The 19,713-nt window shown below is 36.4% G+C and overlaps 1 protein-coding gene across 1 annotated transcript; it reads left to right on the forward strand.

Moving 5' to 3' along the window:
• The first annotated feature begins 13,211 nt into the window (after positions 1-13,211).
• Positions 13,212-15,652, forward strand: LOC107465532 (uncharacterized). Its single transcript, XM_052254681.1, has 2 exons — positions 13,212-13,677; positions 13,909-15,652. The coding sequence occupies exons 1-2, from the start codon at positions 13,670-13,672 to the stop codon at positions 15,650-15,652; spliced, it is 1,752 nt and encodes a 583-aa protein (XP_052110641.1). The 5' UTR covers positions 13,212-13,669.
• The last annotated feature ends 4,061 nt before the right edge of the window (positions 15,653-19,713 follow it).

Consider the following 19,713-nt stretch of genomic DNA (forward strand, 5'->3'; position numbering starts at 1 on the left):
GTGGGCTTGTTTCCTTAAGGTTGGGTGGTCCTTGAAAGAGAAGTGAATCAAATTGAGGTCCAGGGTGACTTGGCTTTATTGCTTCCGTTAGCCACACTAACGCTACAAGTGTGGCGTTAGTGCTGAAGTTAGTGTGGCTAACGTCACACTTGCTACCCAGTTGGTGTTTTTGGGGCTTAAAATATGCCTCTTGTTTGTTCTCCAATTTCATGCCCACTATAAACTATTATATATCTTTGGAAAACTATGAATGTCAGCTTTCTAACGCAACTGGAATCACCTCAATTAGACCTCTGTAACTCAAGTTATGCTCCTTTGAAGTAGACAAGCTCACTGGCATAGTCGCTAGCGTTACTGGAAAACGTGAGTCACGATAATGCTAGCGATAAGGAGCTTAGTATTGCCAGGTTCTGGAGCTCAAACTTAATATTCACTCTATACTATTATATATTGTTGGAAAGCTCTAGATGTCTACTTTCCAACGCTTTTGGAAGCGCATCATTTGGAGCTCTACAGCTCGAGTTACACTTCTTGGAAGGTGAAGAGGTCAGTTGGCCTTACTACAGGTTGATACCATGTTCATCTTTGCACTTTTGGGGCATGTTTTCTCCCTCAAATTTAGTGTCCACCATATAGTACCATATATGTTTGGAAAGCTATGGAATCCTAATTTTCAATGTCTTTGGAATCACCTCATTTGGAGTTTTGTGGCTCAAGTTATTCTTGTTTGAAGAAGGCATGGTCAGGCTGCCATGTGAGACTTTTGCCCACATTAGTGTCCACGTTAGTGTAACTAACGTGGCCATTAACGTGGGTCTTCCTTTGCTTCGCTAGCGTTAGTGGCGTTCACCTTTTCCACTAATGTTGGCGTCTCCCTTTCCTTCCACGTTAGTTCCCACGTTAATGTAACTAACGTGGAAGCTAACGTGGGTCTTCTTATCCTTCGCTAACGTTAGTGGTGCTTACTTTTACCACTAACGTTCCATGCTCTCCTTCTTCAAAGTTAATGCCATTAACTTTCTCACTATTGTTAGGGCTTCTCTTTTTCTCCACGTTAACGGCCATGTTAGTAGTACTAACGTAGACACTAACGTGGCTCTTCTCTGCTTCTTGTTACCTGAAATCAATCAAACAAAGTGCATCAAAGTCTTGCTCTTAATCATGGGATCATGCATCATCCAATTTATCATTCAATTCATGCATAATTCTCATGAAATCATTCAAAATTCATAATGTTTGCTTGAATCATGGTATGATTGCATTTTCAACTAAATACTTGCTTATTTCCTAAGAAAATGCATGAAACCAACCTAAAGCATACAAAAAAATGGCTAGTAAAACTAGCCAAGATGCCCTGGCATCACAACACCAAACTTAAATCTTGCTTGTCCCCAAGCAAGAAAAAAACTATGCACAAAGAATTCTCTTAATTGGAATGTATTGAAGAATTGCTTATGATGCCTTAGTGGGTGAAGTGAATAAGTGACAGTGTGGTGAACTCTAATTTGTATGCTTATGCAAGGATTCCAGTGCTCATTAGTCCTCACATTTTGGAAGTCTTAGATCTTAGGACTTTCATTCAAATATTATTATGGAAGTCTCTTTATAGATTGTCACCTTGAAACAACACTTATTCTCTAGCATTTTTCTTTCTTTTGGGATTTGGCCTCGACTCTAGGTGTCATGTATCAAAGCGGCTTTTTAAGATAAGCTTTCAATCAATACTCCCAAACCAGTTGGTCCAAGGTATTAGGTGTTGAAGCACCCCTTAGGATTTACTTGCTCAAGCCTCTTTCTTTGATACAAATCTACCACAAGCATTTAGCTAGGACAATAACTCTTTGAGTTCTTGTTTCTTTTTTTTTCTTCCTAATAATTGATGCTCAGAGCCTTGGGCTTGTTCTTTGTTTTTCTTTTTCTTTTGTTTTCTTTTGTTACTGCTTCTTGGATCAATAGATGTTTGAAAAATTCCATAATACTTCTCTAAACTTCATTTCCTGTCTATGAGCTCCCATGCAAGTTTTCACAAACATGCAACCTCAATACACAATCATACAATCACAACCTCCACTCCTCTTAATCTTTTGCTTGCCCCATGATTTATAAAATTTTTCAACATTTTCCTTTCAAAAGAATGATTTCTTTGTTGCATTCTTAAAGATATTGGGTGCAAGTAAAACTCAAGATGATAATTATGATATCATAGCAACATGTTACAAATTAAATATCAAATTATGCTTATTCACAAGGAGTAATCACACATGCATACAAAGGAAATATAAGACAATCATGCAATTTAAAGTGCTGGAAATAAGTAAGAAGAAAAAGGAACTTTACCACCTTGTAGTTCATCTTCATTGTTGTTGCCATTTTCCTCCTATTCTTCCCCTTCCCACACCAAACTTAGAATGCTTGCTTATACTCAAGCAACAATTAAAACAGTGGTGATGGGGTCTATGATGGATCATGAATATCTTAGAATGAAGTGTGAGTATGCATGTGTTTCAGCAAACAAGATTAAGGATACAATAAAGGCACAAGAGATACAAACAGAGACATTTTGATTGCATTAATGAGTGGTGTGCTTGGTACCTTGCATGAAAAATAAGTGGCAACACCAAACTTAGTGTGACACTCTCAATTTAGAATGTTGCAAGTACCCAGTGAAGATTGAAAATCAAATTGTTGCATGGCAACACCAAACTTAGAATGCAATCATATGCCAAATTATTGAAAGTAAACTAAGCAAAGCAAGGAAATGTTACCTACGGTTGGGTTGCCTCCCAACAAGTGATCTTTTAATGTCATTGGCTTGACATGTTGTTCATGACTTTCTTCCTCTTCTTCCAGTTTGTTAAGAGGAATGACCTCAAGAGGAAAGAGGAGCCAGTTAATGCCCCTTGTTTTGAGTGCCTCTCCCCAGCAAGCTTTCTTTTGTTGTTAGCTTGAGTAGACTTGCTTGTTGGGGTAGGGGAGGGATGGCTTTTGGTTGACTTTTTCTTCTTCATAGATATTGTCCTTCTTTTCTTGGTCACCATCCTCTTTTTGGTATTTTTGTTGATTGCCTTCACCACCTTAATTTCAGTACTTGGGTGTTGTATGATGGTTGGAGCATCCTCTTCATCAAGAGCTTCTTGACTTGGTGGTTCAATGAATTCACCCTTTATGCAACTCTCTGTTTTATTGGCGTAGTGTGGACTCCCTTGATTGACTTCCTCCCTTTCTTCTACATGATGTTGCATTGAGTCTTTTGGGGGTGAGTTTGCATGTTCCTTTGTCACCACTAGTAACCTCTGTGGGTATGGAGCCTTAGGCTTATATACTCTCATAACCTCCTCCTTCTTCATAGAAATCTCACTTGGTATGGGTACCTCTTTTTCTTGTTCTTCTGATTCCTCCCTTGAGTTTGCCATGGTACCACTGAAAGAATTGTGGGTAGTGAATTTCTTTGATAGATATCCAACTTGTGCCTCAAGCTTATTAATGGCAATCCTCCGGTTCTACATAATAGATTTTACTTCCTCTTGGAAAGTCTTCGTGTCCTTAGATTCTTCCAAGAGCATTGCCAGTAGGTTCTCTATCCTTGATAGCTTATCCTCGAGGGGAGGGTGTGCAACTGGGTTGGAATTTGGAGGTTGAGGGTGGCTATTTTGTGAATGAAATTGGTTGTTTTGTGGTTGTATGTTTTGAGAGTGGTATGACTCTTGTGGGTAATGATATGGGTTTTGTGGACTGCGAGAAGAATTTTGTGTGTAATAGAATGAATTGTGTGAGTGGTGAGATGAATTATATGGATGTGGGAAGGAATTTTGTGTTGAGGCATATCCAAGTGGTGAAAGGTTTTGATGCGAGAAGCTAGGAGGTGAGGTTGAATAATTTAAGGATGATGGCTCTTGATGAATGGGCTGTGAATAAGTGAAATTTCTTTGGTTTTGATCTTTCCAGGCACAGCTTGAGTAGTGATTAAAGTCATCAAAATATGGACAATTTTGTGACCCTGGGAAGCATCCCATATCATGTTCTTGATATTCTCAACCACCATTATCATAATAACATGAATTATTTTGTGGTGGTGAGAAGTATCCCATGTAACTTGATTGACCAAAAGATGATCAATATTCCATTTTTCTTCAAAATACTCTGTATCAAACAACAATCACCAAGATAAAGGAGATTGGAATTCTCCTTGTCACAGATGAGGAAGTTCCCAGTGAGGCAATATCACAAACAGTTAGTTAGCAAAAGAAAATAAAGAAACAAAAGAAAACAAAGACAAAAGAAAAGTGTCTAATATAGTAAATCAATCAACCGGTAGTTTGTTAATCACAATTAATCCCCGGCAACGGCACCATAAACTTGATGCACGAAAACTTGTCTCTCAACAAATTTCCCTTCGGCAAGTATACCGAATTGTCATCAAGTAAAAACTCACAACAGAGTGAGGTCGAATCCCACAGGGATTAACGGATTAAGCAATCAATGGTTAATTGATTATCCTAGTTAGACGAATCATATTGGAGTGATAAGTAACAAGGAAATGTAAATGGCACAAAAGTAAAGAAAGAGATAAAGTGCAGAAAAGTAAAATGGCAAGAAAAGTAAATGTAAGAATTAAAAATAAAATGAACATTGGGATCAAGAGATATTGCAATCTTCCGGATCAAGTTCATTCTCATCTCTTCCTCAATCAATGCATTCATTGGTCTCCTTGGCAATCTTAAGTGATTGGATCCCAATTCCTTGGCAATCTAATCTCTCTAAGCTTGAACAATTTCCCAATTCCTTGATTTAATTGCTCATGGGAAGAGATGAAGTTTGGCCACTGATTATACCACACACATTCATAGATCAAAGTATTGGGAGGATTACATGTCACTATATCCGCCCAACCCCTAACCTAATCCAACGTGAGAGAGCATTTCTAGCATGATCTCCTCATCCCTTTTCCAAGGCTCAGAGGAAATCCAATTATGGAGAGTTTCTTTTCCAAGACAACTAACCAATTGGATGAAGATCAAAAGCTCTCTAGTAAAATCAAGAGAAAAGAAAGAAGAAGAAGAATAAGAACTACAATTAATCCTTTGAATTACAATAGAGCTCTCTAACCCAATGAAAAGAGTTAGTTGATCATTGCTCTAACCAAAATAGAAAAGAAAGAAAGTTCAGAAAAGTAAAGATGAAGATTAAAACTAACATTGAAACTTCCAAATTCATAAATGAAAAGTACAAAGAAAAGAAAGAGAAGGAAAAGTGTGTGAGGGGAGGGAGTCCGAAGACCCCTCTTCAATCCCCAATTCCAGAATTCTAGTCCAGCCCCTATTGAATGTACAAACTAAGGCCTTTATATAGGCTCTCCTAAATTACAAAATGAAATTAAAAGCAAATTACAATTAAATAAAAATTCCTATTCTAGATGCTTCTTGTGGCTTTGATTGGTTAACACTTGTGGGCTTGCTTCCTTGAGGTTGGGTGGTTCTTGAAAGAGATGTGAATCAAATTGAGGTCTACGGTGACTTGGCTTTATTGCTTCTGTTAGCCACACTAACGCTACAAGTGTGGCATTAGTGCTGAAGTTAGTGTGGCTAACGTCACACTTGCTACCTAGTTGGTGTTTTCGGGGCTTAAAAGATGCCTCTTCTTTGTTCTCTAATTTTATACCCACTATAAACTATTATATATCTTTGGAAATATTTGAATGTCAGCTTTCTAACGCAACTAGAATCACCTCAATTGGACCTCTGTAACTCAAGTTATGCTCATTTGAAGTGGACAAGGTCACTGGCATAGTCGCTAGCGTTACTGGAAAACGTGAGTCACGATAACGCTAGCGATCAGGAGCTTAGTATTTCCAGGTTCTGGAGCTCAAAATTAATGTCCAATCCATACTATTATATATTGTTGGAAAACTCTGGATGTCTACTTTCCAACGCTTTTGGAAGCACATCATTTGGAGCTGTAAATCTCGAGTTACACTTCTTGGAATGTGAAGTGGTCAGTTGGCATTACTACAGGTTGATACCATATTCATCTTTGCACTTTGGGGCAGGTTTTTTCCCTCAAATTTAGTGTCCATCATGTAGTGCCATATATTCTTGGAAAGCTCTGGAATCCTACTTTTCAATGTCTTTGGAATCACCTCATTTGGAGTTTTGTGGCTCAAGTTATTCTTATTTAAAGAAGTCATGGTCAGGCTGCCAGGTGAGACTTTTGCCCACGTTAGTGTAACTAACGTGGGTCTTCCTTTACTTCGCTAGCGTTAGTGGCGTTAACCTTTTCCACTAACGTTGGCATCTCCCTTTCCTTCCACGTTAATGTAACTAACGTGGAAGCTAACGTGGGTCTTCTTGCTTCACAAACGTTAGTGGCACTCATTTTTTCCACTAACGTTGGCGTTTCCCTTTCCTTCCACGTTAGTTCCCACGTTAATGTAACTAACGTGGAAGCTAACATGGGTCTTCTTGTCCTTCGCTAACGTTAGTGGTGCTTACTTTTACGACTAATATTCCATGCTCTCCTTCTTCAAAGTTAATGCCATTAACTTTCTCACTAATGTTGGGGCTTCTCTTTTCCTCCACGTTAATGGCCGCGTTAGTGGCACTAACGTAGCCACTAACGTGGCTCTTCTCTGCTTCTTGTTACCGGAAATCAATCAAACAAAGTACATCAAAGTCTTGCTCTTAATCATGGGATCATGCATCATCCAATTTATCATTCAATTCATGCATAATTCTCATAAAATCATTCAAAATTCACAATGTTTGCTTGAATCATGGTATGATTACATTCTCAACTGAATACTTGCTTATTTCCTAAGAAAATGCATGAAACCAACCTAAAGCATACAAAAAATGGCTAGTAAAACTAGCCAAGATCCCTAGCATCAACCACACAGCCACTTCGCCGCCACACTCCACTAATAGATTGGGCTTTATATGCTTCAACCCAACTCCACATGAACTTTTGTTCAATACCAGATCAACCCCTTCTTTCCATTTATCCCCATATTCTTAAGTCTCTATTCTTTCAGAGATTGCTTCGTTACTGATTGTTTTAGATCTCATAGATTCTGCACTCACCATAACTGCCGGATATACCAAAGGGTTATCCATTCGCATTTTCAAAAATCCCTCATGCCACTCATCCAAATCCTCAACAGCAAATACTTTTCTATCCTTGTCATGCTCTACTTCCCATAGCCCATGTTGCATCATTACCAATGCATCCCATCTCAACTCCAATGGTTCCCTCTGAATTTCTAGTTCTTCACTTATATGGTGTTCCAAGACATTGCTAAGCTGTCCAGCCTGACCTCTTTGCACTCAAATGGCTACAACTTTAGCTACAGAGGTCCAAACGATGCGGTTCCAATTGCGTTGGAAAGCTAACGTCCGGGGCTTCGATTTGATATATAATTTGTCATAGTTGCCCCAACACCAGGCGACGCGAACGCGTGGGTCACGCGGACGCGTGACCTGGCAGGAACACAACCCGCGCGGCCGCGTGAGCCATGCGGCCGCGTCACTTTTCCGCGACCTGTACATACCAGAATACGCTGGGGGTGATTTCTGGACTATTTTTAACCCAGTTTGTGGCGTAGAAAACACATATTAGAGGCTATAAAGTAGGAGAATCCATTCATTCATGAAGAGGCTCTCATAATTCACTTTTCATGTTTTAGATGTAGTTTTTAGAGAAAGAGGTTCTCTCCTCTCTCTTAGGATTAGGATTTAGGATTTTTCTTAGTTTTAGGAGTGACTCTCAATCCCAGGTTCAACGTTCTTTTACTTTATATTCCTCTTTTTACTTTCGGATGCTTCAATGCTTGTATTAGATATGTTGCCTATTTGGCTTATGCTACATTCATGTTATGATTTTCTTAATTAATATTATTTGAGGTAATTCAAATTTAAGATTGCTTTGCTCTGTTTAAGATTGCTTTCAATTTAATTTAGATATTTTTCTCCCTTTTGGCCTTGGTTAAATAATTGGTGACTCTTGAGTTATCAAACTCATTGTTGATTGAGAATTGGAATTCTTCAAGAATTAATTCATCCACTTAACTTACCTTCATAGTTAGAGGTTAATAAAGTGGGAGAAAAATCCAATTCTTATTATAATTGATAAGGATAACTGGGATAGGACCTACAATCTTCATACCTTGCCAAGAGTTTATTTTATAGTTATTTATTTATTTTATTTCTTCTTATGCAACATACTGCTCCCTAATTTCTCAAAACCCCAAATTTACAATCTCCATAACCAATAATAAGAACATACCTCCCTGCAATTCCTTGAGAAGACGACCCGAGGTTTGAATACTCGGTTATCAATTTCAAAGGGGTTTGTTACTTGTGACAACCAAAACGTTTGTATGAAGGGATTTTTGTCGGTTTAGAGACTATATCTACAACGCGACTGTTTTCTTATCTTTTCTTATTTCATTCTTCTTCCTTTCTTATTTTCTCTCACTTCCATTCTATTTTATTTAATTTATTTGCATACTTTCATTCATTGCATTTTTTTTATTTTGTGCATATTTTTATTTTCTTTTCTAAATTTGTTATTTTGGTGTTAAAAATTTACTTGGGAAATTATTTCTTGTAAATTATTATGAAATTGTTTGACAATTATATATTACTTTTTGAAGGGTTGCTTGCATGTTCAATTTAATACTTTCAATAGCTTATTTACCATACATGCTATGTGTTTATGAAAAAGCCCATATGGCATTATGCACTTCTCTATTATACTTTAGACTATTCAATGCTTGCTTTTCATAAACTCCCTTTACTATTTTATTAATTGAATATAATTGTCAATACAAACATGGTGATTTATTACAAGTGATGCTTGGTCTATGCTACTCATGCCCTTTGCCGGCATGCCAATAAACACCTTGCATTCACTTGTCCTTATATGCACTAGCTATTTTCAATAGTATTTTACCACTTGGTTGAAGTAATATTTTCTTTTCCAAGAAACCTTTTAAAGTATTTCACTAATTTGAATAAAATTTTTTGTTACACTTGTTTGAAGAAATATTATATTGGAACATGGTTTAGAGCTCGAACACACAAAACCTGTAAGATTTTTGAGCCTATTTGATTGGTTGCATTTTATCAACCAATAATTTATTTTTGATGTGTGTTTTTCTCTCTAAGATTGTGATCTTTGTCTTGCTTAATTCTATATTTCCATTATTTGATGTATACATGCACTTACATGATTGAGGCATTTGTTTCACTGAGCTCACATACCCATATGGCCTTACCTTTCATTATCCCTTGCAAACCAATTTTGAGCCTATTATACCCATTTGTTCTTTATTTTAGCACATCATCAACTCTAAGCGAAAAACAATAATGTCCTTAATTTGAATCCTTGGTTAGCTTAGACTAGTGAAAGTGCTTATGATTTAAGTGTGGGAAAATTGTATTTGGAAACATTTGGTTTGAGAATTGAGTATGTTAGAAATTTCTGAAAATGTGAAAGAAATGTTTAGGACATGTTTATGCATTCAATAATTTAATCATATGCATTGAGAAAAACAAAAGAAAATAATATAAAAAAAGAGAAAAATAAAAGAAAAAGAAAAGAAAAGAAAAGAAAAAAAGCAAATAAAAGGGGACAAAATGCCCCAAAGTGAGGGGTGAAAGCAATGCATATGAGTTGTACTTGAAATTAGAATGTATGAATATGTGGAAAACATAGTTAATGGATGGTTAGATGTTGTATTATGATTACATGGATTGTCTAAGTTAGGTGGAAAAGTTTAAGTTAATTAAGGATTAAGATTTTTAGTCCACTTGGCCAAATACAATCCTACCTTGACCCTAACCCCATTACAACCCTTAAAAGACCTCTTGATATGTATATTTATGCATTAAATTTTTGTTGATTGTTAGATGAAGAGCAAGCCTTAGAAAGCAAGGTTAGTAGAGAATTGAGAGAATCGAACCTTAAACACTTGAATGATTAGAGTGTATACACTTCCAATGAGGGTTCGATGCTCGATTCTTTGTTCCCGGCCTTCATGAGCTATTTTCTTCTGCAAGTTTACTTTTACTTCATTTTTATGATTTGAATCAGTGAAATCCAGTTCATATATGTTCTTAAAAGATTTATTTATTTTTAACCAAGTAGGTAGAAACATTCTGCATGTAGTTGCATTCATATAGATAGGATTGCATTTCATATTAATCTACCATTCCTCTTCATCTTTATAGTTTCTCTTGAGCTTAGCATGAGGACATACTAGTGTTTAAGTGTGGGGAGGTTGATAAACCACTATTTTATGGTTTATCTTGTGCTCAATTGAGTGGGTGGGGAGGTTGATAAACCACTATTTTATGGTTTATCTTGTGCTTAATTGAGTGGATTTTATCAACTCTTTACCCACTTATTCATAATATTTGCATAGTTTTATATTTCCTTCCTGATTTTGTACTATGATTGAAAACATGCTTCTTTGATCTTATATTTGCTTATTATTAATCCTCTGTTATTACCATTAGATGCCTTGATATGTCTGTTAAGTGATCTCAGAGATTACAGGGCAGGAATGGCTCAAAGGATGGAAACGAAGCATACAAAAGTGGAAGGAATACAAGAAGTTGGAGAAATTGCTAAGTTGTCCAGCCTGACCTCTTTGCACTCGAACGGCTATAACTTTAGCTACAAAGGTCCAAACGACGCGACTCCAATTGCGTTGAAAAGCTAACGTCCGGGGCTTCAATTTTTTATATAATTTGCCAGAGCTGCCTTAATGCCAAGTGATGCGAACGCGTGGGTCACGCGGACGTGTGACCTGGCAGGAACACAACCCGCGCGGCCGCGTGAGCCATGCGGCCGCGTCACTTTTTCGCGACCTGTACGTACCAGAATACGCTAAGGGCGATTTCTGGGCTGTTTTTAACCCGGTTTGCGCCCCAGAAAACACAGATTAGAGGCTATAAAGTGGGGGAATCCATTCATTCATGAAGAGGCTCTCATAATTCACTTTTCATGTTTTAGATGTAGTTTTTAGAGAGAGAGGTTCTCTCCTCTCTCTTAGGATTAGGATTTAGGATTTCTCTTAGTTTTAGGAGTGACTCTCAATCCCAAGTTCAACGTTCTTTTACTTTATATTCCTCTTTTTACTTTCAGATGCTTCAATGCTTGTATTAGATATGTTGCCTATTTGGCTTATGCTACATTCATGTTATGAATAGTTATTTATTTATTTTATTTCTTCTTATGCAACATACTGCTCCCTAATTTCTCAAAACCCCAAATTTACAATCTCCATAACCAATAATAAGAACATACCTCCCTGCAATTCCTTGAGAAGACGACCCGAGGTTTGAATACTCAGTTATCAATTTCAAAGGGGTTTGTTACTTGTGACAACCAAAACGTTTGTACGAAGAGATTTTTGTCGGTTTAGAGACTATATCTACAACGCGACTGTTTTTTTGATATTCTTTACTGGCAAAAATCCTAACGTCAATAGATTCGGCCATACTTCTCCTTATGTGCCAAATAGATGTCATTTATCCTTCTTGTCTACTTGAACATATGAAACAATTCATTTTTCTAAACATTGCCAGGTAAATTATCCACAAAAATTATGAATGATTCACTCTCCAATTGGAGATATGCTTCCCAGTTCCAAATCCGTGGATCTTTCCTAACATGGGCTGTCTAACTTTATCCCACCTTACATTGACATAGATAGATTATAAAGTATGAGGAGTACTTACTCTCATATTTTTATTGAAGCACCATTCTGCCATTCTTTTTCTCTGATTGTGTCGTGGACGGACGTTGTGCGGCGCTGATGTAGTGACTCTCGGTGGCTGAGACGGCTTGACTAGAGAGACAAGAATAATTATAAAAATGAAAAACTTATTAACTTATTAACATATTTATATATAGGATATGAAAATATTTAGGATTTTATTTTTTTCTAATTTTTTATAAAAAAATAATTTTGAATTTATTTATTTATACTCAAACAAAATAAAAAAATAAGTAAAAATTGTTGCTTTCAATTTTTTAAATATAAGTACAAAATTATTTTTACAAAAAGTAAAAATTTAGAGATGACATAAAGATTTAAAATACTAAGAATTAATTTGGCCTAATTCAATGATACAATATTGTATCAAGAAATAGAGAGAATTAAATAGAAACTAGCGATAATAAAATAGATATCCTAGAATTAGGACCAAGAGAAGAATGAGAGTTTCTAATTACATTATGCATATCCAAATTATTACGTTATATTCTTATTTATAACATAATTCTTTAATTGAGCTATAGGCCAAATACTAATCCTAACATTATCTTTTCCTTAAAAAATAACCTTGCTTTTAAAGTTGTGAAAAAAAATTATTAATCCTAAAAAAATAAATGCAAATTACATTTAAAAAAATTAATATTAAAATAACAATTTTTATTTTATTTCTATTCCACTGCTATTAAAATTCTTCCTGAATCCTATTGATAAAAAAATCAATCCATCAATCTAAAACAAAAAGAATATATTTGAACCAGCAATATTAAAATTGGTCCAAATGGGCTGCAATATTTAAAATTGGACCTAAAATCAACGGAACATCCATCTTCTTTCTATGTTAGACTTCAGAAAGACCCAACTCCTTTGCCCCACGCGCCACACCCTTTTTACTTTCCATTGGCTCCTTCCTTCTCTGCCATGGGTTTACTGCTGCTGAGAGAACCACTAGCGCCACCATTGCGTCCAACTCGCAGCCAACCCACCACAGCGCATGTCAGTCGCCACTTCTTCCGACCATCCTAGTGTCAGACCCCGCCAACCCCACCTACTTCTTTATCGTTCGAGCCTCCTCTTCAATATCCCAAGGAAAGACCGCCGCCATGAGTTCTCGTGGCTTAGCCATGATTGAGGAAACGCGATGGCATAGACCACTACCTTTCACCGTTGCCGCTTTGCCTTCCACCATCGCTACACCGCTAAACTCCGCTAGCATCTGCCCTCCCTTTGCGGAGGTGTCGTCCTCAATGCCACTACTTATTGTTAGATTTGCTGCTTCTTCATCCTCAATGCCACCTTTTCTATTTAGCTATGCAACATCGTTGGCACTGACCAAGACCACCGCGTGCGAGTTCAGATGCGGTGGTTTTCGGGGTGGTGATGTCACCCTCACCATTGCCAGTTCTTGATTTGTGTCCACCACCTTCACTTTCACTGTATTTTTTTTCAGCCGCTCAAAAACAGAATTAAGTTCATGACATTCCTCTTGGGCTTTATTCATAAATTCTAGGAAACATTTTTTGTGCAGAGAAAGGAACAAGGAATATCTATTTTTGAACCAGAGGATGATATTTGATAATGACACTAATCTATTTTTGTATTTGATAATGACATTATATTTTGTGTGTCTGTGCTTAGAAGGCAAGCAGCATATTTTATTTGATTATTTAAATTGCATAAGCTTTTGTGCTTGTGTTTGTGTTTGTGTGTACTTGGTGCAGGACAGTGACTTGGACTTTTGTTCGATTATTATTTTTTGTTTGATTTTTCTATTTTCCACATGGAGTAATGTAAATTTGATACTTTCCTCTGTTATACAGAAAGATTACTTCAGATGAGTTTGAAGAACATTAGTGGACATTCTAGGACTTGAAGATTGCAATTTGTTTAGCCATGACTCCGTAAGTTTTTTTTTATCTTACTTATACTTGTATGTTTTCATATGTATATTATGACCTTTGTGCAGTTTTTTTTCATGTTGAATGTCTTTTATGTGTCTTTTTCATTGTTTCTTAATTTTAACAATAATATTTTTATGTGCCTTTTTTATGAATTTATATACTTACTGTGCATAAACATTATTATTTACATGGTTATTAGTTAAATAGTAGTAATAATATATGAATAATTAGGTTTTCCCAAGACCTAGAGAAAAATTGGATGAGTTTACCGAGAGATAAAGCCGAGTTTAGTAACGGTGTCAATGACTTCTTAGACTTTGCTTACTCCATCGGATACCCACAAGGAGAGGAAATCTTATGCCCTTGTGCAAAGTGTTGTAATTTCTTGTGGCACAAAAGACAAACAATTTATATTCATTTGATTGCCTTTGGATTCGTTAATGGTTATACGAGATGGATTCATCATGGGGAAAGCGTAGTCGGCATGGATGTTGATAGCGATAGCAATAATGAGATTGACAGTGAGAGTGAGACTAACTCGTACGACGACATGGACGCCTTGTTGAACGATAGATTTCGGGATGTGGCACAAGCGGAAGGGATAAAAGAAGGTATGAATGAAGATGCAAAGAAATTCTATAACTTGGTTGAAGAGGCTAGCAAAGAACTGTATCCCGGTTGCGACGGGTTTTCTACGTTGTCTTTCACCATCCGATTATACTTGTTAAAGTGTCAACATGGGTGTAGTAATGCCTCTTTTACTTCTCTCTTGGAGTTGCTAAAAGAAGCTATTCCTAACTTAAATATTCCTACTTCTTTCAATAAAGCCAAGACTATGGTGAGAGATTTGGGTCTTGACTATAAAAAGATTGATGCATACCCGAACGATTGCATGCTATATTGGAAAGAGTACGAGAAGGACACATCTTGTCATGAATGTGGCGCTTCGTGTTGGATTGTGCATCCTGTAGTTGAAGCTAATGTTTTGCCTTCAAAAAAATATCACAATATTCCTGTGAAGACGTTGCGACACTTTCCCCTAATTCCCAGGCTTCAAAGACTATTCATGTGCTCAGCAATAGCTAAAAGCATGAGGTGGCATGATGAAGAACGCAGAAAAGATGAGAAGTTAAGGCATCCCGCTGATGGACAGTCATGGAAGGACTTTGACAATCGTCATACAAATTTTGCTCTCGATCCCCGTAATGTGAGACTTGGCTTGTTAAGTGACGGATTCAATCCATATCGAACCATGAGCATATCTCATAGCACATGGCCTGTTGTTTTAATGGCTTATAATTTGCCGCCATGGATGTCTATGAAACAGGAATACTTTATGTTGTCGTTGCTAATCCCTGGACCAAAGTCACCAGGAAATGATATAGACATTTACTTGCAACCTTTGATCGAGGAGTTGAAGGAGTTGTGGGAGGTTGGGGTGGAAACATATGATGCATCAAAAAATGAAACCTTCCAAATGTATGCAGCTCTTATGTGGACAATTAGTGATTTTCTGGCTTACGCAATGCTATCTGGTTGGAGTACAAAAGGGAAGCTAGCTTGCCCTTGTTGTAACCATGAGACTTGTTCTAACTATCTTAAATATAGTCGCAAGACATGCTATATGGGTCATCGTGCCTTTTTGCCTGAGGATCATCCATGGAGAGCTAATAAGAGATCTTTCAATGAAAAAGTAGAATATAGGCAAGCTCCACCATTATTGTCGGGTACTGAAGCTTTAAGTCAGTTGGAGTATGTGGATAATTCATTTGGGAAGCTAAAACCAAAGAAAGATGGTCCATGGAAGAAGAGGTCAATATTCTTTGATTTACCTTATTGGCAGTATAACACATCACGACACAATTTAGATGTGATGCATATAGAAAAGAACATAGTTGATAGTATTCTTGGAACTCTCTTGGATATTTCTGGCAAGACAAAAGATCACACAAATGCTCGATATGACTTGCAATAAATGGGCATTCGAAAGAACCTTCACCCTAAGAAAACAAATGGTAGGAAAAAGGTGAAGCTGGCAAAGGCATGCTACTCAATGACCAATGCTGAAAACTCAATTTTTTGTGACGTCTTGAAGACAGCAAAGTTGCCAGATGGCTCTACTTAAAATATTTCTCGGTGTGTGAACCTTTTGGAGAGAAGAATATTTGGTTATAAGACTCATGATGCTCATTTCATGCTTCACTATTTGTTACAAATTCCTATCAAAGGAATACTTCCAGATCAAGTTGCAGTTCCTTTGATTCGACTTAGCTCATTTTTTCGTCAATTGTGTCAAAAGTCTATCACATTACAAGAGATAGATCAATTACAAGAGGATATTGTCACAACATTATGCCAATTAGAGAGGATCTTTCCTCCTTCTTTCTTCGACATAATGATTCATTTGCCTATTCATTTGGCTAATGAAGTGAGATTGGGAGGTCCAGTTCAATTTCGGTCGATGTATCCTCCCGAAAGATATATGTGTACTTTGAAGTCCTATGTTCGAAATAGAAGTTGTCCTGAAGGATCTATTGCAGAGGCATATTTGGTTGAAGAATGTTTGACATTTTGCTCGCGTTACTTACATTCTGGTGTCCAAACAAAATTGAATAGACAACCCAGAAATAATGATGAACCTAATAATTCTATGATGGAAACTACAGATGCATTTTCGAATCTATTTCCAAAAAGAGGTGTTCCTTTGGGTGCAAAGAAAGGTGAACATTTTCTCCTTGACGACAAGTCTCGAGAGCAAGTTCATAGCTACATATTATTGAATTGTCACAAAATAGACGACTATGTTAGGTACATCATACTAATTCTACTATATTTTGGTATTTTAATTAGAAATTGATAGGTCTGTTTTATACTTACAAATATTATACTTTTGAGTTTTAGTGAGCATGAGACTTATCAACAAGGAACACGATGGATGAGAGCTAAAAACCATAGCAAAAACATTCCTACATGGTTTAAAACACGTGCTTTGCGGCATGATGTTCCAAATTGGATAAAAGAGCTCTCTAGAGGACCAACCCAATGTGCAAAAAGATATTCTGGTTATTTTATCAACGGATATAGATTTCACACTAGGCAACGTGAGGTAAGACGCAAGACACAAAATAGTGGTGTTACTTTAGTAGCATTAACGACAAGCTTTGCAAGCACAAAGGATGCAAATCCAATTCATGAAAACGTTTCTTATTATGGTAGAGTGAATGATATCATTGAGTTGGACTACTATGGAAATTTTAAGGTTACATTGTTCAAATGTGATTGGTATGAGGCTAGGGAGGATGCTTATGGCTCGACATATGTGCATTTTAACAAAAAGTGCTATCATGAAGAGCCTTTTGTATTGGCATGTCAAGTGCACCAATGCTTCTATGTGCAAGATGCATTTGATAAAAATAAACATTATGTAATGAAGACTATTCCAAGGGACCTATTTAGCATAAGTGATGAAGTTGCCATTGATGCTGAAGATACTTATGAAAATGAGCCATTTGATAATTCGACGGTTCCTTCTATACCTAATGATGATGGTGAAGTAGACTTGGTAAGGAATGATTTGAATGAAGTTCTGGTCGATGTCGCAAAAGAAGTCTATTTTTCCCAAGAGTATAACACAGGATCGGATGAAGAATATGATTCTGAAGACTTTTGAGTGACTTGTTTCCCTCTTTTATGGTATATAAGTCAAATTTATCGCTTTATGTTAGCAGTTTTCAACTTGTTTTCCCTCTTTTATGTTCTGATTGTTGCTTCTTAGAATTTTCTGAATTTTTCTGCATCTTGATTATGAGTTTGTGTGGGACATATTTTTCTGCATTTTAAATTTTTCTGCATTTTTCTGCCTTTTGAGTGAAGAATATGATTCTGAAGACTTTTTGAGTGACTTGTTTCCCTCTTTTATGGTATATAAGTCAGATTTATCGCTTTATGTTAGCAGTTTTCAACTTGTTTTCCCTCTTTTATGTTCTGATTGTTGCTTATTAGAATTTTCTGAATTTTTCTGCATCTTGATTATGAGTATGTGTGGGACATATTTTTCTGCATTTTGAATTTTTCTGCATTTTGAATTTTTCTGCATTTTTCTGCCTTCTGAGTGAAGAATATGATTCCGAAGACTTTTTGAGTGACTTGTTTCCCTCTTTTATGGTATATAAGTCAGATTTAATGCTTTATGTTAGCAGTTTTGAACATGATTTGCTGAATATTGTGATATAGAATTTGGTAATTGTTTGTTACGGTTTACCTCTTCCCCTTATTAGATGCATATGCAATTGTATTTACATGGCTGTTTTAATATTTTTATACAGCAACTTAATGGAAAACGGAGCAACTTCAAAGAGGAAAAGACTGGTAAAAAAGTATCAAGCTCATGCAAAAGTTAAGGAATTTGAAATGAAGGAAGTATCTTCTACTGCGAAACTAGTTCGGAATTTTATAACCAAAGGTGATAAAGGAAGTAATCAAGCCAAAATAGCACAACAGCCTAGGAGAAAAATTTCAAAAATTGGAGACAAATATAGTAGGGAGAATTCAATGGAAGGGAGAAATAAAACACTTGTAGACAATGTTATGAACCGGTCTTTGAGGTCTTCCCAAAACCAAGTGAGGAGTAATGTTCAACTAGAAGAACAACCAATTCCTAAGAAGATGAAGAGTAAGGCAAAGTGTCCAGCAATGGCTCTAGATGCCTTTTTGCATACAGAAGGAGTAGAAGTGGAAAGAGAAGAGGAAGATGACTTTGAGTCAATTGGTGAGGATGCTGGAGCTACTGAAAAAGAACCAGCTAACTTGACAAACTTAAAAAATAACTTAAAACGTCCAGCAATGACTCTTGATGCTTTTTTGGGTGACCAAGGAATTCATGTGGAAAGAGAAGAGGAACATAATGACGTTCCAACTACTGAGGATGCTAGATCTAGGCCATCCCCAAATAATGGAGAAAATGTTCATATCCCCTCTGAGGAAGATTATATTGGTGAACATGAATGTGACAATTTTGATGTAGAAGGAGATCAAGTTATGGAAGAGGCTCATGTTGAAGGTGATGTAATTTAGTTTGTTGCTATTTGTTTTACATTTTCTTTTTATCTATGAGCATGGGGCTGCCCTTTCCATACCTTTCACGGCTGTCTTTGGTTTTAATTTGTACTATTTCTCAATTTTTAATTTAGATACTTCAAAGGTTAAAAAGACTCGTAGAAAAACAAGATGCCTAAAGATTTATGCAAGAACTTGGGAAGAAAGGGAGGAAGTGACTTTTGATCAGGGAGCAGCCGTGGGGCCAACAGCTCAGAGAGTGAAGGATTTAACTAATTTTATTGGAACAATGGAAAGGAATAGTGATTTTATTACCTTGTTGTACACTAATTGGAAAGCTGTGCCTAAGCAAATCAAAAAGCGCATTTGGAAGTATATTAATGTAAGCTCCATTTATCTTTATGTTTATGCCATATGTTAATAATTATTTTATGCATATGATATGATGAAATTGATGTGTTTGTAGTCAAAGTTCATTCTTCCAAAATCTTCAAAGTTATGGGTGATGACTGGTGTTCAAGGAGCATGGAAGCGTTACAAAACAAGAATAAAAAAGAAGCATTTTGAACCATATTCTGGAAATATTGAGGATATGTTGGTGAATCGTCCTTTGGAAATTTCAGAAATACAATTTCGGAAGCTAATTGCATATTGGACTATTCCAACTGTCAAAGTGAGCTAGAGGATTTCAATTATTATTATTTGATATGATCAAGTATAATTCTTTCAATTTTTATATTTTTTTCATCATTGTTTATTTTAAACACAGGCCATGTGTGTTATAAATTCTGAAAATCACAAGAAGCAACAATGGAGGCATAAAATGGGCCCAATCAATTTTGCAAGAGTGCGTGTTGATTTGGTAAGGTCACATTTGAGTTAAAATTCTCTACTTGTTACTTCTCCCTAATTTTAGTATGTTATAACTTTGTAATTGTTATCTTGATCTGTAGCATGAGAAAAAAGAGAACAAAGAGGAAC

Source organism: Arachis duranensis, chromosome 9 (genome assembly GCF_000817695.3).
Source record: "Arachis duranensis cultivar V14167 chromosome 9, aradu.V14167.gnm2.J7QH, whole genome shotgun sequence".
NCBI lineage: Eukaryota > Viridiplantae > Streptophyta > Magnoliopsida > Fabales > Fabaceae > Arachis > Arachis duranensis.